General features: G+C 44.8%; 1 protein-coding gene across 1 annotated transcript in view; it reads left to right on the top strand.

Moving 5' to 3' along the window:
* The first annotated feature begins 478 nt into the window (after positions 1–478).
* The window catches only part of LOC310776990 (uncharacterized protein), a 32,023-nt gene continuing 8,456 nt past the window's right edge, over positions 479–24,045 (top strand). The window contains exons 1-5 of the mRNA XM_083637220.1: positions 479–704; positions 16,532–16,659; positions 20,792–20,886; positions 22,085–22,298; positions 22,835–22,944. Coding sequence (XP_083493346.1) covers positions 676–704; positions 16,532–16,659; positions 20,792–20,886; positions 22,085–22,298; positions 22,835–22,944 — 576 coding nt within the window. The 5' untranslated portion in view covers positions 479–675. The remainder of the gene's footprint in view (positions 705–16,531; positions 16,660–20,791; positions 20,887–22,084; positions 22,299–22,834; positions 22,945–24,045) is intronic.

The following is a 24,045-nucleotide window of genomic DNA, read 5'->3' on the forward strand; positions in this document are numbered from 1 at the left end:
ATTAGATGACCTGTGTCCTAATTATTTCACCAAGTACTTTCAGTTTGTTCGGGACACTGATAGCCTGAACACGAGGGCTAGTGTCGCAGGTTTGAAACTACCCAATCTGAAAAGCAAAGTTGGGAGAAGTACATTCCTCTATACTGGGGGAGAGGAGTGCAACAAGATCCCTAATGAAATTCAGTCTGCGAATTCTCTGAATGGTTTTAAAAACCTTCAGAAAAAAGTTCTTACTGAGCAAGCTAGAGTGATGTGCTGAGCCTTTCGGTGTAATGGATCTAATGCCGTTCTCCCTCTCGTTCTCGCTGTTCCCTGTTCCCTCTCAACGTTTACTCTGGGAACTCTTGTCCCACCCCCCCACCCCCCCCATTTCCACCACTGATTTTGACTGGTGAGACATCCTCTTCCTCCTCCCCCTCCTCTGACAGGACACAGTTGTTAGTAGTATAGTGTGGTGCATGCACAGTGGATGACAGACGCTGCTGCTGGAAACAGATTGGTATCTTAATGAATGACAGGAGACAATATTGCTTTTTTTTGGTGGACTAGTCTGTCACTGCTGCTCTGACAGCCTATACTGCCCTACTCTGCTCTTCAGACAACAACTTTCTGCCACAATCTTTCTTTTGGGATAAAAACATGATTCTACACCAGTGGATATAGACCTGAGTTTGCATGGTAAAAACAACACCTACAAGAGAAATGTAAGTTGATCCATTTACCTTTACTAAACAGAAATAAATAGTGCTACACAAACGAATAGGATACTATAGGCTACAATTACAGACTACTATCATTACAGAAATAAGACGCCGATAGCACTTACTGTAAGGAGATAGCCTATAGCTACGAGGACAGCAGGAGGCACAAAATGAGGTACAAGGGGAAAAAAGACATACAGTATAGCCTAATACAGTCTGCCTGTGATCATTTTAAGATAGATTACAATATAACAATAAGTCCCTTTGTCACATGGATATTGCGGTGCCACAGACGATTAAAAAATAAAAGATAAAAATAAAAATCACTGCAAATCACTAGGCCTATGAATATATTATGTGAATTTCTTAACAGGCAAATGCATCAAGGTGTGTCTGTGTGTGTGTCTGTGTGTGTGTGTGTGGGGGGGGGGGGTGCGCAGCAAGAAAGTGTATCAATCAAATTGGATATTAAACATAAAGCAACTGGCGATTACAACTTTAAAACGTGCAGAAATGTGCGAATAAGAAGGCTGTTAATTAGCCTATACAGCTTGTACAGTGGATAGGCTGAGACAAAGGAAAAATTAAGTCTGTCCGACATTAAGTGGAAATATGAGAAATTGGCTGTGCTGTTTGTACATTTTAAACAAGAAACCCCGGGAACTCCCCAGCACAACACAGACACCGCAGAACGTTTTAAATAAATAAATAAATAAATAACTAAATAAATAAATAAATAAATAAATAAATAAAGTTACATGCAATAAGAAGTTCAGACAAAGATTGATGAATTTGAATTAAACCAGGAAGTTATAAAAAGTGACAATTTGCAAATGGGCAAGATTAGAGCATGATTGTCATCTGTTGCTATTCATTATCTTGGTAACTGCTGCTCTTCTACAACTGACACAATGTCTAGCACAAAACTAGAGTTGAAGAGACTGAATGGCTGTGCTGTCACTTTCTGAATAGAATATTTCAAAAATAATTGGAATAAAGTTATCAAATGCATTTTAGTCGGATCTTCATATTTGTTATAGAATGGAATTCCACAGCCAAAAGGTAAACAGTGAACCACTTGAAGAAAACCAGATGAAATTAAATGATGGAGCCAGGAGTCAAAAGAAGTCGTCTGATATGATGTATTTGACATAGATCTTGGCCAAGAGATGCACTCTTGTATATTCACGGATGGATACACAGGCTTACATACATTAAACAGAAACTCAATGATACTTATAGGACACACATTAGATTACATCAGTCTTGACGCACATTTGAAGGCTAATCTGTAGACTCAACCTATCTGTTATTCTGGCCTGTAGAGGGCACTGTGGCACAGTGACAGGGCACAGTGTCAGATAAAGAGGAGCTGCAAAATGTAAGGTACAAGTTATCTAAATACGTCTGTCTGTGTATGTACACAGGTTATCCAAATATCATATATGTCTGTGTATGTACACAGGTTATCTAAATATGATGTCTGTGTCATAACTATATGCAACTAAAATGGAAATGTATATGAATATATTAATAGTGATTGTCCAAATAAAGGCTAATGTGATTTAAATTTTCTCTATCAATATTTAAAAAAAAAACATTTGTATTATTGGGAGCTATCTGGTTAACTGTAACCTTGTTTTCTGCATTATCAAAGAAAAAAAGTCCTTGCACAACACATAATCCATGGGCCAGAGCTCAGAATGTCACTTCAATCAGGAGAGGCCAGTTGGTAGGATTAGACAAACTTTATTTAGCAATCGGCATGCATGGCAAATACTTTGGCGCTTGACTCCATTGGCCAGTGGCGCTGCTCTTGAGGCAAGAGGAGGGCACCTGCATAGGCTAGGAGATCCCCCCCCGTGGGGGATCGGGAGTCAAGACTCGTTGGTGGTGGACTGGGGAGGTGGGTGGGGCAAAACAACGCTTCGGAGGCCGGCTTCGAGGGAGATGGACTGCCGTGGGCTGCTGCTGCTATGATCGGCCAGAGAGAGAGAGGTGACGAAGAACCCTTGCTATATATATGAGGATTAACTGACGTCATGTTTGACGTCATAGCAGACGTCATACTAGGATTTTTGACCACGTTGAGATCGGATTACGCGTGAGTGGCCTTCTGCTTGAACTATGGTCGGGAGACCTCACTTCAATCAGGAGAGGCCAGTTGGTAGGATTAGACAAACTTTATTTAGCAATCGGCATGCATGGCAAATACTTTGGCGCTTGACTCCATTGGCCAGTGGCGCTGCTCTTGAGGCAAGAGGAGGGCACCTGCATAGGCTAGGAGATCCCCCAAAAGGAAGATCTGATTACCGGAAGTTAATTGAGATCTGCAGGCGCCAGTAGTTGATTGTACTTTTCTGGCCTTCGACCTTTTAGCGACTTACAGCTATTTGCGGCTGGCGCTCCCAACTCGGTCGGGCCTTCGATCTTGATACGTTAATGTTTACTTGGTACGTGCTTATCCTGCCTTCGACCTTTTTTGCGACTTACGGCTATTTGCGGCTGGCGCTCCTAACTCGGTCGGGCACCTCGCGATAGCGCTTCCCAGCTTGGCCTACCTGGCCGCCTTGGCGCTTCGCGATTGTACTTTTCCGGCCTTCGACCTTTTTTAGCGACTTATGTTATTTGCGGCTGGCGCTCCCAACTCGGTCGGGCCTTCGATCTTGGTACGTTGATGTTTAGCTTGGCGCTTCCCGGCTTGGCCTACTTGGCTGCCTTGGCGCGACTACCCTGACTTTCTCCGGCTCTCTCTTTCTCTATTCCCTCTATTCCCTCCCCCAAAAATTGGCGCCTTACCTGACTTAAGGCGCTTCCCGGCTTGGCCTTCCTGGCCGCCATGGCGCCTTACCTGACTTAAGGTGCTTCCCGGCTTGGCCTTCCTGGCCGCCATGGCGCCTTACCTGACTTAAGGCGCTTCCCGGCTTGGCCTTCCTGGCCGCCATGGCGCCTTACCTGACTTAAGGTGCTTCCCGGCTTGGCCTTCCTGGCCGCCATGGCGCCTTACCTGACTTGGCGCTTCCCAGCTTGGCCTACTTGGCCGCCTTGGCGCCTCACCATTTTAACTTGGCCTTCTTGGCCCCCTGACTTGGCCTTCTGACTGACCCTGACTTTCTCTGGCTCTCTCTCTTTCCCCCCCCTTTTTGGCCCCCTGACTTGGCCTTCTGACTGACCCTGACTTTCTCTGGCTCTCTCTCTTTCCCCCTACTCTTTGTCTATCTCCTCTTGTTGTGTTAGTGCTTGCAGCGAGGTGGATGAGGGAAGCTGCACCGTTGAGAATCCCTGCCCTCCCAGCGCCCTCCGGAGAGGGACACATGAGTTGGGCGAGGGCACCGACGTGCCTACCCCCGCAGCGGTTAGAGACAATGAGGCGGTCAGCCCCCTCCCGCCCAGTGCCTTCTTCGATTCCGTGGGTCGGCAAGGGCTAAGCCAGATCACCGCTCTGGTTTGCTACTAAGAGGCAGAGCCGGACAACACTCGTGTGATGCAGATCCTCCCAGCACCTTGATGGCTCCGCAGCCATCGCACCCCCTCGCTTCCGTCTAGATCTCTCAGCTGGACTGCATTTTTGCCCCTGCATTCCCATAGGCTATCCGTGTTCTTTCGTCTGATTGCCACCTCTGTATTCCCCTCTATTAAGATACGACTTCGATTACCGGGCAGGCCCGGATTTACTCGCGAAAGTGTGGTGTTAGGAATATTTGATTGGGTACTGCTTCATCAATTCATGCTAGAGATAGGGTTGCTGTAGGACGACGGGACCCCCCGGGCGACTCCACCCGCAAGCCGCACTCGTGCGACGGAGCGGGGAGGAAGCGCATTAAGCCCCCCGCCTCCCCCGGAAGGGGAGAGCGAGTAACGGGCACCCGGAGGCGCACGACACGAGGAGTGGAGCGCTCCCCGTGCCGCACTTAATTTCAGGTTCCGAGGTCGGATGGCGTCCGGTTACCAGACAGCCCCTGCCCGAGGCGCCCCGTGTCAAGCCCGCCGCTCCCACTCCAGGAGACGTCGGGACAGGCCACGGGGACGAGTGCCCCGGGAGGGACCGCAGCGTCCGGTCGGATCGGCCGTCCAGAGTCAGAGGTGTTCAACGCGCGCCCGCCGCCACGCAGCCTCTCCCCGGGGGGAGAGAGAGACGCGACGGACGGACGCGGCCTCGAGCCAGGCCGGGACAGAGGAGGGGGTTACCCCCAAAAACCGGGAGATTTACTGCGCCTTACTGGGCGCCGTGCTTTTCGGGGGCCACCACCAACGAGACATTATTTGGCACGGACGTCCGGGACACTGTTTGTTGCCATGCTTGCCGATGAAGGGAGGAGGGTCCTTTGGGCCGCCGGTATGGCCACCCGCTCCGGGCGGATGTGGCTGGAGAATGCTGATGAAGACCGGCGGCCCGTTTGCTGGAGGGAGGCGGAGGACACTCCTTGCACGGCGGCTGAGGTGGCCGCTCCGATCCTGAAGGAGTGGCTGGAGAAGTTCTTCGTCGGGAGGTTGCACTTCTGGAGCGTCCGCTTGGGGTGCAGGACGAACCAGGATCTTGTCATGTGGTGACGAGCGGCTTGGAGAAGCGCTGAAGCTGGGGTGCCAAGGCCTCTCGGGCACTCTGGGCGGACCGAAAGGTCCATGGGGCGAACGGCTCACTCTGGCGGCAACAGCTGAAATGTAGTGCTTAATGCATGAGATATAAAGAAACTGGTTAATAAACAAGTGAGAAAGCGATGGTTTCACCGCCTTGCAAGTGCACCATGGACTGCTAGTTGCACCTCGCAGTGATATGTTATGGTTGGCCACATATAGCGATGGGGTTCGCAGCCTCTTGTTACCTGACTAGCGTGACACTGTATCAATTATTTTAGCTTTGGTATTGTTTATGGTTAAGAAGGGGCAAAGCCGTCTCTACTTTCTGAGACGGCTGAGGTCCTTCAACGTCTGCCGGGCCATGCTGAGGATGTTCTATGAGTCGGTAGTGGCTAGTGCCTTCCTGTATGCTATTGTGTGCTGGGGCAGCAGGCTGAAGGCAGCGGATGCCAACGACTCAGCAACTGATCCATAAGGCCTGGGGCTGGATCTGGGCTCTCTGACTGCGGTGTCAGAGAAGAGAACGTTGTCCAGGCTACGTTCCACCATGAACGATGACTCGCACCCACTCCACGGCGTGCTAGTCGAACACAGGAGTACGTTCAGTGAGAGACTGATTCCGCCTAGATGCAGTACGGAGAGGCCCGGGGAATCATTCCTGCCTGTGGCCATTGGTCTATTTAATGCCTCTCTTAAAAGAGCACCTCGGAGACGCTCAGTCTCCCTGAGACTGAGCCAGCCGATAGGTTAACTGTGCCTGGCTGAGCCACGTGTAACGTATAGGGCAAGCCGATTTAATATGGTCCAGGGTGCAATAATGATAATTGACACGGAATGTATACTTGCCTGACGTATTTTGTATTTTTGCTACTTACATTCCACTTATTTTTTGCTTCTAGCGCATTTACTAGTTATTCTATGCTATGTTGTGTTTTTTTTTTTTTTTTTTTTTTTTTTTTCTGCTTATTGCTTACTACTGCATTTGCATAGCATTTACTACTGTTTATTTTAAGCTGTGTGTTCTGTGAGCGAGCTACTGTAACGTAAGTAATTCTGATTCTGCTTCTGAAGAAATGCCAGAGGCATTTTACTTTGAAATTCGTTGAGCACAGGAAGTGGTGTATTAAGACCGGGTAGCTTGACACGGAAAAGACGTCAGCATTTCCCTGGGCCGTCTGGGTTCGGTCTGAAAGTTGTGCAGTCATTCTAGCTGATGCTCAGACAAGCTCCACGGGCCAGGGGTGTTAGAATGGCCCCTTGCGTGGTTATTATTATTATTATTATTATTATTATTATTATTATTATTAAGTTGTGACTCCCGCTGGCCATTTGCCAGAAAGCGATTTCCGCCAGCGTTGCCGGACGTACGATAATTATTGTATGTGTACGATAATTTCGACCTCTGTACGGAATACGTCTGAATTTTACTGGACTGGTAGATTGCCCGTTTAAATACTGAAGTAATGATACTTTCCTCATGGGTCCTTTCGCGTCCGCGGGTGGCTGGTCCTCCGGGGTATGCTTGGTGTGCTGTGGTCGTCGACCCCGTCCTTGGTAGAGCCTGGGGACGCGATGATCGCGGTGCGGAAGCCTGAATGCTTGGACGCCTGGACATGCTGCTTGCTGAACGAAAATGTTAGTCACTGATTGTCAGTCTGAAAGTCTGTTGTTGACTTGGGGCGGACTCCTGGCTGGAGGGAAATGGCCGCTTTGCTTGAGCCGATTTGCTCCGTGAATGGAGATGGCAAGGAAAGATTGACGACGTGAGAGACAGCGTCGGCGGCCCCTCGCAGTGGAGCGCCCCGCGTTGGCCGCCTGCGGCCCGGCCGTCTCGGAAGGCCAATGCGCTCCGTGCCGACCCGGAACAGGGTATGCAAAACAACGCTTCGGAGGCCGGCTTCGAGGGAGATGGACTGCCGTGGGCTGCTGCTGCTATGATCGGCCAGAGAGAGAGAGGTGACGAAGAACCCTTGCTATATATATGAGGATTAACTGACGTCATGTTTGACGTCATAGCAGACGTCATACTAGGATTTTTGACCACGTTGAGATCGGATTACGCGTGAGTGGCCTTCTGCTTGAACTATGGTCGGGAGACCTCACTTGTCGGTACCACTCAAGGTGGCAAACCTTGCTTATGATTTTTGATAAGATACATGTCTGTATATGATATTTTGGTATGATAGCTATTCCTGAGTGGTAGCTGTGACACATAGTTACCAGCTCGTGAAGTTAACCACCCCTAAAGTAAATTGCATTTTAGACGTATTTTAGACACAGGATATGGTGCATATCCTGGTTTAGGCTAATGGTCAGGACATTTTTCAATATTTTGTACGATTGTTTTTAGTCCTATTTTAAAGGGAACCTTCTTAGCTTTCATTTAAGGCCAGTTGTGAATTTTTCTGACAAATATAAAGGTGAGTGGGGCTCTTCACAACATCAATGACACACATTTTTCCACATTTTCCGCCTAAACTGTATCATTTCTTTTAGGCCTGTGGCATCAAGGAACATCAGAGACACAAAACACAAAAACTGGAAAGCTCGGTCACAGCACTCGGAGGGGCATGATTGGGATGACTGCCGTGATCTGAACCTGAGTGTTCTGTTATTGGACTTCTGTGCTTTAGATGGGCCATAACAAACACCATGGTCAAGCATAAGGATGCTCATAGGTCTATGGTATCAGAGTATCTGATTGATTGATTGATAGAACAAACAACAAAAACACACAAGTTCAATAACCATGACAACGGAAGGCTCGCACATTACTCTAGTTTACTCAGCAATAATTTTTTCAGGTTTTCAAAACCATTTAGAGAATATGCAGATTTAATTCCATTCGGGATCTTGTTCCACTCCTCTCCACCGGTATAGAGGAATGTACTTCTCCCAACATCTTATGCCCAGGTGGATTATGACATGATGGGCCCCTGGGCATGGTCACATAGAGCCCCCGTCACAGCACACATACCGGTATGCAGCACAGCCATCGGAACACTCAAAAACCAACAGCACAATAACAAGAAATACATTCACCTGGATCTCAATATAGGCTCCAAAATTTACTTTTTTGTCCACCTGTCAAATGGCTAGTGAATGTTAAATTTTTACCAGCCACTCAATAGATAGATAGACCATTGTGTTGTTGTTTTTTGGGATGGTGAGTGAAGCAAATCTACCGGCCACTTGCATATTTTACCAGCATTTGGCTGGTGGCTGGTGCTAATTTTGGACACTGTCTCAATAACACAGGATTTAGAGCACAGGTACACTCAATTAGACTTAGACTTAGACTTACACTAATTTTTATTTGTCCCGGAAGGGAAATTCATTTTCACTGTCCTGTACATTACAAGGAAAAAAATTCTTACGCCAGTGTGCAGAGAGGACATAACAAAAACAGCAACATCCATGACATCAACAGAGACAATAACAATGTGGCAAGACAGAAAACACATCAGCGGGGCCTGCTGTTCAGAGCAGCTATGGCTGCCGGGATCAGGCTTTTCCCGAGGCGAGCTCTTCTGAATTTGATTGTCCTGTACCTGCACCCTGAGGGCAGTGGGATGAGGTGTGGGTTGAGTGGGTGTGTGATGTCCTGTTCTATTGAGTGTGCGAAGCGTGTGATGGACCGGTTATTTAACTCTGTGAGGTTGGGTGTAGGGAGACCAATGATCTTGGAAGCTGTGTTTGTGATGCGTGTTAGTTTGGTCCGGTTGGTGACAGAAAGCATGGTGTAGAAACATGTGGAACAATACAGAATGATTGGTTGGATGATGCTCTGATAGAGTAACAGCAGGAGATGGGGTGCGACGTATAGTCCTTTGAGTTTCCGGATGGCTGACAGTCTTTGTTGGCTCCTTTTTTGAATGTCCTTGGTGTGCTGATCAAAGGTGAGTTTATTGTCCATTGTTATGCCCAGATATTTAAAACTGTCCACTGTCTCGACTGTTTGTCTATTGATGATGACGGGGGGCTGAGGTGAGGGGGGGCTGATCACTAGTTCTTTTGTTTTATTGACGTTGATGTGTAGATGGTTGTCCGCACACCACTGGGTGAAGTGTGTGATTGTGTTATTGTAGTCCAGAACAGAGTGGTTGTCGGAGAGAAGTGCGAGAATGGCTGTGTCGTCTGAGTATTTGATTTAGGTTGTGGTAGGTGATATGCTGATGCAGCCATTGGTGTAGAGAATGTACAGGAATGAGCTCAACACACATCCCTGTGGAGCTCCGGTGTTGATGGTGAGTACAGGGGATGTGGTTGAGCCCACCCTTACTGCTTGCAGTCTGTTGCTGAGGAAGTTGTGGATGAGATGGATCAGACGGGGGGGAATGTTGAGATGGTGTAGCTTCTGGATCAGCAGATGTTTCTGGATGGTATTGAAGGCGGAGCTGAAGTCCACAAAGATGATTCTGGCGAATTAATTCTGGCGATTCTGGCGAATTAAAGCCAAAAGCACAATAACCCTCTAATTGCCCATAAACGTATGGGACATTTTGTCAAAATAAGGGATAGTTTTGTCCTGGGCAGGAGACATGGTGGGTTTCATTTCAAAGCTCCGGTTTGTCGGATTTAACATCAAACGTGTCTGTTGTTGACCTAATTGAGGTGTAATTACACCTGCATGCAACATGTGTTTATTGTTTATCATTTATTTCACTCTAATCAAATTGTTGAATTCAACAGCTATTTTACCAATGCTACATGTTACAAGTGAGTGCGTTTACATGCACACCAATAAACTGATGTGAGTACCGGTAATCAGTTTATGGCAATAATCTGATTTCTGCGTTTACATGCACTTTAATAATCCGACAATAGGGAAAACCCGGGTTTACATGATTCAGTCATTATTAGTCGGATTTCTCTCCAGAAGGCGGCGGTAATTCAACTTTTTACATGCAACTTGTACATGCGCAGATGTATAAACCCACAAGAAACCTGATGCGCTGTATAGATGCACTGAAAAGACAGGTTATTGGCCAAAAACCTAGGTATGTTTATCGGTTTATTCATAACCTGATAACGGCCATAAACGGATAAAGCTTATCGGTTTATGCTGTTTACATGACCATTTGAATAATCAGGTAACTCCAGAAATCCGCTAATAAACTGTTTATTGTCTGCATGTAAACGCACTCATGTCAATTAGGATATCCATCTGAAGCATCAGTAAGATTGCCCTCTGAGAGCACCGGACCAGCCTGCTGGGCTGCTTGGGTGGAAGCACGCCTAACCTCATCCTGCAAATATTTGCTTGTGGTTATATGGCTGAACAAACAAGCTGACATACTGTATGCAAACTCACACCATAAGCGACTTTGACTGCGGCACGGCAGACGGCATGGTTGTTGGTGCAACCCTTCTGAAACTGCTGATCTCACAATAATAAATAATAGAGGAGACAAAATTGTTGCAATTTCCGACAAGGTCACGAAGTCTGACCCCGTCTCTAGCCCTTGACCCTTCTTAATAAACCGTTCCAAAAGTGGGTGGTCTTCAAAAGTGGGTGGTCCTCTGGCGATGATTTCCCGTCATTCAACTTCTCCTTTCCTATTTTTCCAGTTGGGGAGGGCTGATGTTCTCCGGAACTGGAAGCAGCAGTCTGATTTCACAACAGTCTCGAGAATTGACACAGAATGGTGCAAAAACAAATGGTAAATGGCCTGCATTTATATAGCGCTTTTATCCAAAGCGCTTTACAATCAGTAGGTAGTCTACATTCACCCATTCATACACCGATGGCGGCAGGCTGCCACGCAGGGTGCCTACACACCATCGGGAGCAAGGAGGGTTAAGTGTCTTGCCCAAGGACACAACGACAGCAGCTGGGAGGGAGCGGGGATCGAACCGCCAACCCTTGCGTCATTGGCCGACCCGCTCTACCTCCTGAGCTAAAGCCGCCCCACAACAAAACAACAACTTTGGTCAGCAGAAAAGTATCTCAGAATGCAACACGTATGTCACTTTGGTAGTTGGTTAACACCGAGCTGAAAGCTGATACCTACCCAATATTAGTCTGGCGTCCCAGTAAAGTGCTCAGTGAGTGTAGCTATAATGCCAGCGCAGCTTCTGTTTTGCCCTTGCACATTCATTGCAGTGGACGCCATTGTGTATTTGAGTTGAGGTTTGCCAAAGTGAAAGGGGTCAATCATAACACAGAGGTAAGTCCAGCTACCAGCAGTCTTATTATCAGAGCTCATCTTGACCAGTTACTTCTAACATTAGAAAATAACGTTTGAATCTATAGGCCTCAAGTATTTCATGGGAATATTAACACAATTACACTCATCTATTATTGGCCTAATATTAATTAGGATATGAATAGATGATTAGAAATGATGTGATCATGCTTATGTCCGTATTTTAACTTCTGAGCTGTGCTTGTTCTTGTTGAGTGCAAAGTGGGGGTTTTCTAGGTGGGAAAAGGGTTGCCCTGATTACCTTGATGTGATGTCATCATGTCATCCTTCCTGGCTGAGGCTACTCTGTGAGAGCGAGGATCTTCTTCACTTTCTTTGAAACGGGCCGAGGACAGGAAGTTTCCACTTGCAGCTGCACAGGAAGCCTGTGCTGCACAGGAAGCCTGCATTCTGCAGCCTAACCGAGGACAGGAAGTCTCCACTCGCAGCTGCACATTCTGCAGCCTGCAAACACGTATACTTAATAATAGAGGAGACAAAATTGTTGCAATTTCCGACAAGGTCACGAAGTCTGACCCCGTCTCTAGCCCTTGACCCTTCTTAATAAACCGTTTCAAAAGTATGTGGTCTTCAAAAGTGGGTGGTCCTCTGGCGATGATTTCCCGTCATTCAACTTCTCCTTTCCTATTTTTCCAGTTGGGGAGGGCTGATGTTCTCCGGAACTGGAAGCAGCTTTCACTTTCAGATGTGACTCCGCGTCCGCGGGGCCTCTTCAATCAGGAACTTACACTCCACAAACATGCATGCTCCCACATTTCATGCAAAACGTTCATATCTTTCTATATTTTATTAATGCTTGATATGCAAAAAAATGGCAGAGGCGCCAGAGTAAAACAATTATAAATGATAAGCTATATTACTGAGTTCCTGCTAAGAATAAAACATTACATCCCCTATATCCCTTATGCAGCATTACTATAGCACAAAGCAACATTTTGCAACTGGTCTTCATGCTCGAGTTAAGAGTTGATGGAAAATTCCAGGCTTTTGCTATAAGTTTCTGGTAAAACCTCAACATGGCGAATGCCACTCAACATGGCGAATGCCACCCAATTCCGGCCTTCTCGATAAAAACATGGACCGTACAGTTCATTCTATAAGCCAGCAAGCAGATTAGCCTTTTGTTAACATTTAGGATATGGCACAGTGCTGTCCCTCCATGGTATATTTCCGCATCAAGACACAGAGGGAGAGGGACTGAGGGAGAGAGAGAGGGAGAATATTGCGCACGCCAATAGGGCAGGCGAGGCCCCTCGCATACACACGCTGCAGCTCAGCGGCGATAGTGAGCCTATAGGCCTAGTATTATACATTTAGTCCTGTGAGCATTCCAGTTTTTGTGTTTTGTGTTTGAGATGTTCCTTGATGCCACAGGGCTAAAAGAATGTGTAGAATTTTTGGCGAAAATTAATGAAAAATGTGTGTCATTGTTTTTTGTTTTGTTTTGTTTTACAACTGGACCTTATTTCCATCTGTATTTGTGTGTGGTCTGCAAAAACCCTTCACATGGTGGGAATTTGACATTTTCATTTTTTGACATTTCCTTAAATTAGAAACTCTCCACTATATTTAACTTTTTGAATGTCATATTCAGGTCATATTAAGGCCCAATTATAAAGTATAATTTATATGACCCCTGTGAACAACGTGGGACCGTTTTTTTTTAAGTGAATGGGATTTTTCCCCCCTTTAAAGATATCCTTATGAATTTCTACCAGTTTAATCTTCACATTAAGATCAATCTTTTTTGTATTACACTTTGTCTCAAATGTTTTTAAATATGCAAATTTGGCAATATATCATTAAAAATGCATAAATTCGCATTTAAACCAGTGGAGCTGCAAATTGTTCAGAATGGCAACATATTACCACACAACTAACTACATACAGAAATTGCTATATATTTATTAACTTAAAACCTTCTGGACTTAAAGCAAAGTTAGAACATTTGTGTAATTTAGAGTTGAACAGACAATTTGGAAATTGGGACAATACAAGGGATTTTTTGAATGAAAGAAAGCATTTGATTAATATAAAGATATGTTATTCTCTTAATTTAAAGTGTGTGTGGGGGGGGGGGACGTTCAGCAGGGAGATCAGCAGGGAACTTGGCCAACAGTCTGTCTACAATACATCTTTTAACACCCCATTAGTACTATTTACGTCACATATCTGTCACACTAACGGGCACACAAAGACATGTGTGTCACCTGATGACAGCGTCAGGGATGTCGCTCCTGCCTGTCCGGTGACTTAGAATGTCGTGCACATGGAACATCATCCTGTCATCAGTTCCTTGTGTGTGCAGTTGAGCCGAGGGACTGAAGAAGCAGGATCATAGGGGTTAATATGTCACAGAACAGTTTGAACTTGACAACATGAACATTCTCTCTAGCTTTACTTCCTCTGGCAGTGTTTGCTAATAAAATAGCTGACAGGAAATAGGTTTCAAATTAAGCAATAAGCCCCAAGAGGCCATGGTGCCATTATAAAATCACTGTAAGCCATGGCCTACCTGCCAAAATTGGGCTGTGAAAAAGACGGAGATTTTCTGGGGTATCGGTGAATGGTCTACCCGGCCTCAACGCAACGCAACGCAACGCAACGCAACGCAACGCAAGGTCCTGGGTTCGATTCCCACCTGGGACGCTGTGGGCGCTGAAGGAATGCGTGCCCATCCGCATGTCCTCGAGTGCCCACCACCCGGGTGGGGTCGTCAAAAGGGCCTTTCTGTGTGGCGTTTGCATGTTCTCCCCGTGCCCCCTGGCGGTTTCCTTCATAAAGGAACCCCACACCAAAACATGCAATATCCTGGTCGCTGATGTGGTGCCTCCTCTGGTCGTTAAAAAATAAAAAACCTGCATCGAGAATAGAATGGCCCAGTGGCTCAGTGGTTAGCACTGTCGCCTCACAGCAAGAAGGTCGAGGGTTCAAACCCCGGTCCGTCCCACGTTCTTTCTGTGTGGAGTTGGCATGTTTCACAGTCCCACCCCCCCCCCCCCCCCATTTAAATATATCCTCTTGAATTTCTACCAGTTTAATCTTCACATTAACAGAAAGAAGAAATTAAGAGAGACCTTGTCTCAAATGTTTTTTTTTAATATGCAAATTTGGCAATATTATCATTAAATATGCATAAATTCGCATATAAACCGTTGGAGCTACAAATTGTTGAGAATGGCAACTTATTACCACACAACTAACTACATACAGAAATTGTTATATATTTATTAACTTAAACCTTCTGGACTTAAAGCAAAGTTAGAACATTTGTGTAATTTAGAGTTGAACTGACAAGTCGGACTTTCAACAATACAAGGGATTTTTTAAATGAAAGAAAGCAAGCATTTGATTAATATAAAGATATTTTATTCTCAATCATACTATCATCAATAGAATGTTGTGTTCAGCAGGGAGATCAGCAGGGAACTTGCCCAACAGTCTACAATACAACTTTGAACACCACATTAGTACTATTTATGTCACATCTGTCACACTAACAGGCACACAAAGACATGTGTGTCACCTGATGACAGCGTCAGGGATGTCGGTCCTGTCCGGTGACTTAGAACGTCGTGCACATGGAACATTGTCCTCTGTCATCAGCTTCCTCCTGTGTGAGTTGAGCTGAGGGAATGAAGAAGCACGCCCAGCTGACACAATCCATGCCTGTGGTGATATACCAACCAAGGTATAGAAGGTTTGGTGCCTTGGTATATAATTGGTGGTGAGCCACCAATGAGGACGTGAGGAAGCTGATGACAGGATGATGTTCCATGCAAGACATTCTAGGTATACTGAATTGTTTTCAGAAATGTCTGTTAAGGGTGAGTAAAGCATAACTACAGCTGGAAATACGGTCCAGGTTGTAAAAAAAAAAAAAAAATTTTTTTTTTTTAAAGGGGCACTTCACTGAAAAACACTGATTTGTTTTGCATAATTATGATCTCAGACATATCTGAAAACAGTCAACAGTTTGGCAGACATTCAGTTTGACAGTTATTGAGAGTTCAGTGCCTTCCGATGACATCATTAGTTTCCCCCTCTCTTAATATATCCTTTGTCTTTTAACTGGGATTCCCCTCTGATGTGATGTTACAGTAAGAAATGTTTGTATTAAAACACCAATCTGCGTTTTATCACATAACGTCTGTGTTTTAGCACTGTGATAATAAATGTTACAATTAAATAGTAATAATAACAACAACAACAACAACAACAACAACAACAATAATAATAATAATAATAATAACAATAATAATACCTTTATGTATTATAGCACATTTTAAGTGATTTACAGTCAAAACAGATAATAAAAGTAACTAAGATAAAAAAGAGAGAAACAAGATAAAATAATGTAAAACTTACAACAAATAGCATTAGTTAAGAAAAAGCTGTATGGAAAAAGTGAGCCTTAAGATGGCATTTAAAAGAGGATCCTGAGTTTGCCTGCCTGAGATCTCTAAGCTGGAGTTCCACAGCTGAGGGTCCCTTAGTGACAAAACCCACACTTTGGAACCCTTAGTAGGGCCTTAGTGACAAGCTGGGACTTTGGAACCATTAGGGCCCTGCTGGAAGACCAGGCTCATTATTGAAGATGTTCCTCACCTGTTATAAATGATGTGTAAAGCATTTAAGGCTTTCTGCATCCCCTAATCTAAAGTGTAAACCATTCATCACACATAAATGTGTTAGATACAAGGGGGTAGCTCTGTCAAAATGTAAGCCAAGGCGGAAGTGCACTTAAACCTGCATCGAGAATAGAATGGCACAGATGGCTCAGTGGTTAGCACTGTCGCCTCACAGCAAAGAAGGTCGTGGGTTCAAGCCCCGGGTCCGTCCCAGGTACTTTCTGTGTGTGGAGTTGCCACAGTAAACCGCAAAACTCCTGTATGAGGAAGACTGCCCGGAGCCCATTGGCGTAGTGTGGTCGCCTCGCCGGTGGCTCCGCTTAGGAACCTAAGCAGAACCTAACCATAAGCAGAATAACCCAGAATAGAAGAGAGATGAATACAATCCCAACGTTTTCTTGTGTACCCGCAGGCCTGCCAGAACACTAAAGTTCTGGAGCCAGCACTACCAGGCCAGAAGCCTGGCTCAGGTCCCAGTCCAACGCACACTGCCAACAGGAAGTGGCCCAGTGCCAACAGGAAGTGGCACAGGACCACAAGGTGAGCTATGTTGGTGAACAGGATAGTGACATGTGCAGGTAGGAGTTTTTGGTTTCACCTTGCCTTTATTTTCCTATTGTCTTATTGTAATTAGGGGTTTAAGCCCTGAAGGGGCTGAAGCTCTATTGTGTTTTTGTGCTGGTTAGGGGTTCAAGCCCCGAAGAGGTCACCATGATGAGGTCACCATGACATTGTACTTGACACTATCATCATGTGAAGTGCGATGCGATCCTGACCTGTCTATGAAAGCGCCACACGAGCAAACACTCAAATCCAGACTGAGGGCACACTCACACATTCACTGCCCAAGGGCATGCGACGTTTGCATTGCGAACGATCGATAGACAGACAGACAGATAGATAGATAGATAGATAGATAGATAGATAGATAGATAGATAGATAGATAGATAGATAGATAGATTGATAGATAGATAGATAGATTGATACATAGATAGATAGATAGATAGATAGATTGATTGATTGATTGATTGATTGATTGATACATAGATAGATAGATAGATAGATAGATAGATAGATAGATAGATAGAGTTATACATAGATAGATAGATAGATAGATAGATAGATAGATGGATAGATAGATAGATAGATAGATAGATAGATAGATAGATAGATAGATAGATAGATAGATAGATAGATAGATAGATAGAGAGCTCACTTCTCTCAAGAGAGAAGGTGTTAAAATGTGAAATGGAGTTAACAAAGGGAAGGAAAGGGGATTCTTTTTTTAAATTAAAGCACTTTTAAGATGCAAATCTTTCCAAAGCACTCTGTTGTATGTTATTTTTAAATGCAGCCATTATTTTCAATGAAACAAAGCAGGAGGGCAGCGGCGTTGTTGAAAGTTAAAAAGTAGATGAAAGGAAGGTGCTCTTTGGTATAAGGGGAGAAGATCTGCAAAAAGCAGGCAGCCAAGGTACTCTTCCAAAAGGTTCAAAAAGCTTTAATTGAAGCTTAGTTCATAGTAGAACAATAAAAAAATAGCCAACATGTTTCAGCCCGACATGGGCCTTCGTCAGGGCACAGTGAGATGTGAAACCATGCAGACATCAAGACATTCATATAGAAAATGGAAAGATGATAATCTGCAACAGGTGTGAAGGGTACAAGTAACTGAGTGTCTTCACACACATTATACAGGACATATACAGCAGCACCAGAGGGCAGTATCCTAGAAAGCAGAGCAGACACATCATATCCACAGCAACACAATACAAGAATCAAAGAAAAATATCCTAGAAAAGAGACCATGTCAGTAGAATCATTTAGGCCATGTTCACATTACAGGCAAATCCGATTTGCTGCTAAAGTCATTAATCATCATTATCTTGATTGGTTTCCCAAATCTGATTTGGGAGTGTGTCCGCACTGCCACAAATCTGATTTGGGCAAGTGTTCAAGTCGGATCTGTGTGTCCAGACCTCCATAATGTGGTTTGGGACAAGTGACACAAATCAGATTTGGCCTCCTAGTCTGAACATGGCCTTAGACCAACAGAGGCCATAGCTTGGAGTCTATGGATCCAGCGGCTCTCACATTGGTTAAGTAACCTCTGTCTGTCACCTCTTCTAGAAGAAAGAGGAATATGGTCAATATACCAACAGCTGTAAAGACAACAGAGTAACTATTGTGAAGATCTATAAAATGTTGAACCATGGCATACTCACAGTTCCCTTTTTATTTATGTTCTGCCAAGCGCTTGGCATTGTTGCATTGAATCATGAGGAAGGGAAGAAGTCCTTTGGTCTGTTCTCACGTATGTTCTCACGTGAGCCCAAATCAAAAGTGACAAAGATCTTTAATTGTCACCTGGGCCATGACAGGTCATTGGCAGATTAAACAAATAACACAGAAACCTGGCAGCAATCTTCAGCTTTTACTCCCACGCAAAAGCCTTTCGGCTGCCATGCTGGCTGCTGTGAGTGAAAATTGATACTTACAGTATACACCGCCATACGACAGAACTGAACTTTGTTACACCATAAGGTGCACTGCTTCTGGAATGTGACAGAGCAAGCGTCAGTGACAGCCATGAAGAACAACATTATTATCTCTATCAGGCATGGAGCAGAGGCTCAAACCACAGAAACTAAACATTTTGGCCGATATCGTTATGACAACAAGTCATAGGAAACATCACAATAACAGGGTAGAAAATGTAAATGTTTTCGGGGCAATTTGGATCATTTTCAGTGCAATTTTTGCAATTCCAATAGCATTTTTATTTATCCAGGTCTCAATCTTTTTTCCCCTTAGTTGCCTACAGTCTATGCTGCAGAGACCAGGAGGCAATTTGATGTTTCACATGCTTGTGCAGTGTAGGCTCACTTTCCTCAATAAAAGAAATCACACCCAGGTGTTGAAGTACTCATATTCTCTGAAAATACCTTGAAAGTGTTATCATTTATATGATTCCCTGCCCAGTTGACTTTATAGCATCGTCTGATTTTTCTTTCCAACCAAATGCACAGTAGACCACATTTCAATGAAAAGCTCTCCTCCTTGTACTACCGTAGATACTTTTTTCCTCTGATAGCCTGCTGGAACCTCCTGTAATTGGTCTGAAAATCCGAACCATCAAAGAAATATTTTCACGCAACAAAAGAACCGAACCATGGTCTAGTTTGATCCGGACGGAGGCCACCTGAATGAGAATGAGTGATGCCGAGCAGAGTAGGCACAGGGTGTGCGTGCGTGCGTTTTGTGTGTGGTTGTTTCCTTTCCTGTCAAACAAGTTTTTTTAATTTCTTTTCTCTTCTTTCCTCTCAGACATTTTTTATTTCCTGTCAAACAAGCCCCCCCCCCCCCCGTGAATTGCTTATTTGCATATTTAGCAAGAATTTGCAGTAGCTGTTTACAGTACCATTTACAGTAAAACATTTTGATGCCCTGTGGGCAAAAATCGAAAATCTGTCTGAATTTCTTTGTGTAGGACAGTCTAACGATGCAGATGCTCACGAACGGCAGTGTTCTAAGCGGACTCGGAAGGGATTGCATGGAGCACATAATAGAACGCTCATCCATAAGAGACTTGAGACTTGACTTGGACTTGTGACTAAAGACTTGAGACTTGACGTGGACTCTAGCTAAAAGACTTGAGACTTGACTTGGACTTGCAAAAAATGACGTGAGCATCTCTGTCAGTGCCCGGCCACGACCCATTGCTGCGCAGCAGGTATAATAATAATAATTATCATTAGGGGTTCAAGCCCCAAACAGGCTGGGAATCCTATTGTATTTGCTGTTTATTATTAGGGGTTCAAGCCACGAAGGGGCTGGAAACCCTATTGTATTTGCTACTTATTCTTCTTATTTTTTATTCTTTCGTAAAACTGTATACACGTCAGACAGATATGACAGGCTTGAACCCCTGGTATTGTCGCTTGTGGCTATATTTTATTGTTTTTGTGCCGGTTTATTATTCTTGTCATTCTCGTTCTCGTTGTTCATCTGCCTCGACGTAAATTCCTGTGAGTTGGTAAATGGCACAGACCTGAAATTTGACACAATGACAGATATTGGGTGCTAGTTTCTGCTCAAGAAATATTTTTCGAATCGGCCTGAAGGTGGCGCTATAATTAAAGGTTTTACGTTAAAGGCCATAACTTCCACGCCGTTTGTCCGATTTTTGTCATGAAAATTATTATCCCAGCCCAGTTATCAACTCATTTAAAACCACTGGAGTTTTTAGTTTACAGTATGACTTATTTTGCCATATAGTTATATACATATAACACATTCATACTTTTTATTGGATTATTTATACCACAAACATATTGTAACGAAGTGGGTATTCGTCCAAGGAACTGGAGACTTGAAGTTGGTACAGGCTTTTTATTCTTGTCTTCACAATACACGCTCCTAGCAGCTAGCTTCGCTGCTAGCTCTAAACCACCCGGTCAGCTCGCCCACCCTGGCCTGACTGGCCTCCGCCCCGGCCGCTGGTCACATATATCCCCTTCCCCCTAGGAACACACCCACACATATCAGTTCCTAGCCAAGCACGGAAACACCCCAATACACGTAATTACCCGATACGTTACAATATCTTAATGGGCTTATTTTTCTCCTCTGCTCTCTTCTCCGCTCACACATTGCTCTTCATCCATGCAGATCTACCTGGAGAGAAGGTGCCTCTAGTGGCAGTGAATGGGACGCACACCCTGCTGGTGTCAGCTTACCTGGAGCACCGCACAAACAGACGAGAGGTCAGTGAAGAAGAGAGGGGAGGTTAGAGAGCAAGGCACACTGGGGCCACACTCACTGAGTGTAAGGTGCGTTGATGATGTCCAGAATCTGTATGTGTACCATTCATTGACTGCATGATATATGGACGATGCGTCCCCGCTTCCTACCGCTATGCAAAGGTGAAGCCAAAATATCTGCTTTCAGTGAGCTGCCATCTTGCTTGTGTGACCTCATTTTGGACCCGAGTCTGTGCAGTAGCAGTCGGGCGGAGCCAGAGACTGTGCCGCCGTCTGACGGAGGTTTGAGAGTGGCTGTCACAGCTGTCAATCAGCCCTTTTTATACGTCAAATAATTAATTAAAAACAGTCTTATCCGAAAAATGAGCAATTGGACAAACATCAGCGTGATAAGAAGTACCTAAAACGACAGAAACCATCTTTGGGGAAAATGTATTTGACTTTATTTTTCCTCATGTCCTATCCGCTAACATGGAGGGGGCGGTTGAGATGTTTTAGCTTCACTTTTGAGGAGCTGTTATGACTATGATATATGATGATATTTTATACAGTCATTACTTATGTGTGGGGCACAGACAAAAATAAATTATTTATTTATTTATATATATATTCAAGTGACATCATCACAGTGCACGGTTCAGTGCAGAGCATGTAGCAACATTAGCAAGCTAGCGAAGTAGCGCTATATAGCTAGCTGAATCTGCTGTAAATGATTTTTGCCAAATCCAGTCGGAAAAAAAAAAGCGAAAACGTTTTTTTCCATCGAGAAACTCCGCAACTGCATACTCTTGCTCTTCTTTAATTGTTGTTATTGAGTCTATTTCTGCAATAACTTCACTTACGGCTTTGTTTATGCTAACATTAACGTCACTGCTAGGGAAGCCGCCGTGTTTGCTACAGCGTCGGCCTGTATCAGCAACTACGTCAGTCCGTCCCTGATTGGCCAACTAGCACTGTCAATCACAGGGCACTGAGCGCAGTCGCCGATTGGCTCGTCCGCTTTGCAGTTTCTGATAAAGCCCTCCTATAGGGCTTGAGGTCAGACGGTCCCGCAGAACGAAATGAAATGAAATGTGAGTTCACGTGACCGGCTGCTTTACCAGGCTAGAGGAGAAACATCTTGGCCCCAAGAACTCCATAATGGCTGATCTGCTAAACCTGTATAACCAAAGAAACTGTGTGTTTCTGTCTCGTCCTCCAGGTCCGTGTGATCGCCGTGGTGTTGAGGAGCGAGACGGTGGCCTATCTCTGCCTCCTCCGTTGCCAAGGGCAACGCCACATCTCTGCTGCTGAAGCCAGCGTTCACTGGGACCACTTTGACTTTGCGTACGGGACAGGGACCATCTTGTGTCCTGTCCCCTCTGGCTGTCGGAGCCCCTCTCATGTCGCTGTGACCTCTGCAGCTGCCTCTGAAGGTAATCTAGGGTTTCACAGTGTGTGACAGGTTGGCCTGAAAAATGTTCTGTTCGTTTTTTCCGACGTTTCTCCCGTTTTCTCAATTCCCTCTGCTGTCCTGGTCGTTGCTCCACCCCCTCTGCCCATCCGGGGAGAGTTGTAGACTAGCACCATGCCCCCTCTGATACATGTGCAGTCGCCAGTCGCTTCTTGTCACCTGACAGCGAGGAGTTTCACCGGCAGGATGTAGCGTGTGGGAGGATCATGCTCTTCCGCCCAGTTCCCCTCCCAGTACACAGTCAGTGTAACAGTACACTCAAAAAGAAGTGGATAGAAAACCACTCAAAGAAACATGCATTACGATGCATAAGATCACTGAATCAATGAAGAAAACAATAGAAGAAAGACGAAGAAAAGCACAGCTAAAGAACAACTCGAAAGAAAAACATGAGTAAACAATTATAGAAAGCATTTTTCAAAATTCATAATTTATACTTTCCGTTTCAACTTCAGTGGAGTAGTTGTTGACTTGTGGGTCTCCTCTTTGGTGTGTCAGGTGAACGCGAGGCGTTTGTGGAGGTGCTGAACCAGGAGGCGAGGACTAACTTCCCATACACCTTCACTGTGTGCATCTCCACCATGTTCGACTTCAACAACGTGCTCCAGGTAGAGTCACATCACACTGGCTTTACTCTTCTGTTGTCTATACATTTCTTCCATTCTCTCATACTTTTCATGCATCTCTATCATTGCTACAGTGTTGTGCTTCTTTTGTAACGATATAAACCCCTTTTTGTTGCAAAGTTCAACACGTTTTTGTGCCAGACAAACATCTTCAGTAGCTACAAACGATGCCAGTACACAACCCAGGAGTATAAGATCCCAAGTTCTGTTGGGACCCTCACCTCCTTCCCCCTACTCACCAGTGGCGTGTCCAGACCATTTGGACTGGGGTGCACGGCCCAAGTGGGGCACAGACTCAAGCAAGGGTGGCACTAGTCTCTCCCCAGACTCAAATATTACATTGAATCGCTGCGCTCCGCATACTACGTAAGCTCTGCAGCATGCAGTAACATAGTGTATCAGCGTAAGACGCCAAAATTTTACCTAACTTTGGAGCGTTATTCCACCCCCTTTGTCTTTTGTCTTTATTTAAGATCCCCATTAGCTACAGCACAGCTGCAGCTATTCTTCCTGGGGTCAAACAACTTGCATAGTTTCAAGATATCACATACAAAATTTACATTCTGTATAAAAATACATTCTGTACAAACGGTACAACTTCAGATATTACATACATACATACATACGTACATACATACATACTGTACATACATACATACATACTGTACCTTTCATGATATTGCATAGTCAGAATTACCTACATACCATTACAGATGTGTAGAATATACATACAACTACATCACATATTATGTATACCTATACCATTACCATATCTACCTTCCCAACCAGCTTGCATGACATGGGTGGTAGCAACGGATGCCGATCTTCTAGTTTAATATATCAGTATCTTCGCTCTAGAGATGAGCCTCTGACAGACAGCCTCTCTGAGACAGTTAATGTCAGCCTCAGGCTTTTAGGGTGGCAACCTGGGGTGTCCAATTAGATTTCAGGGGTGGCCAGTGCCACCCAGTGGTCACTCCCTAGAAACGCCTCTGACTCTCACTTCTCATACTAGCCTCCTTTTTCCCTCCATCAGTGGTTATTAATTAGTTTCTGGTTAAGTGACTGAGATAAATGCCCGTT

Source organism: Poromitra crassiceps (assembly GCF_964638095.1).
Source record: "Poromitra crassiceps genome assembly, chromosome: 5".
NCBI lineage: Eukaryota > Metazoa > Chordata > Actinopteri > Beryciformes > Melamphaidae > Poromitra > Poromitra crassiceps.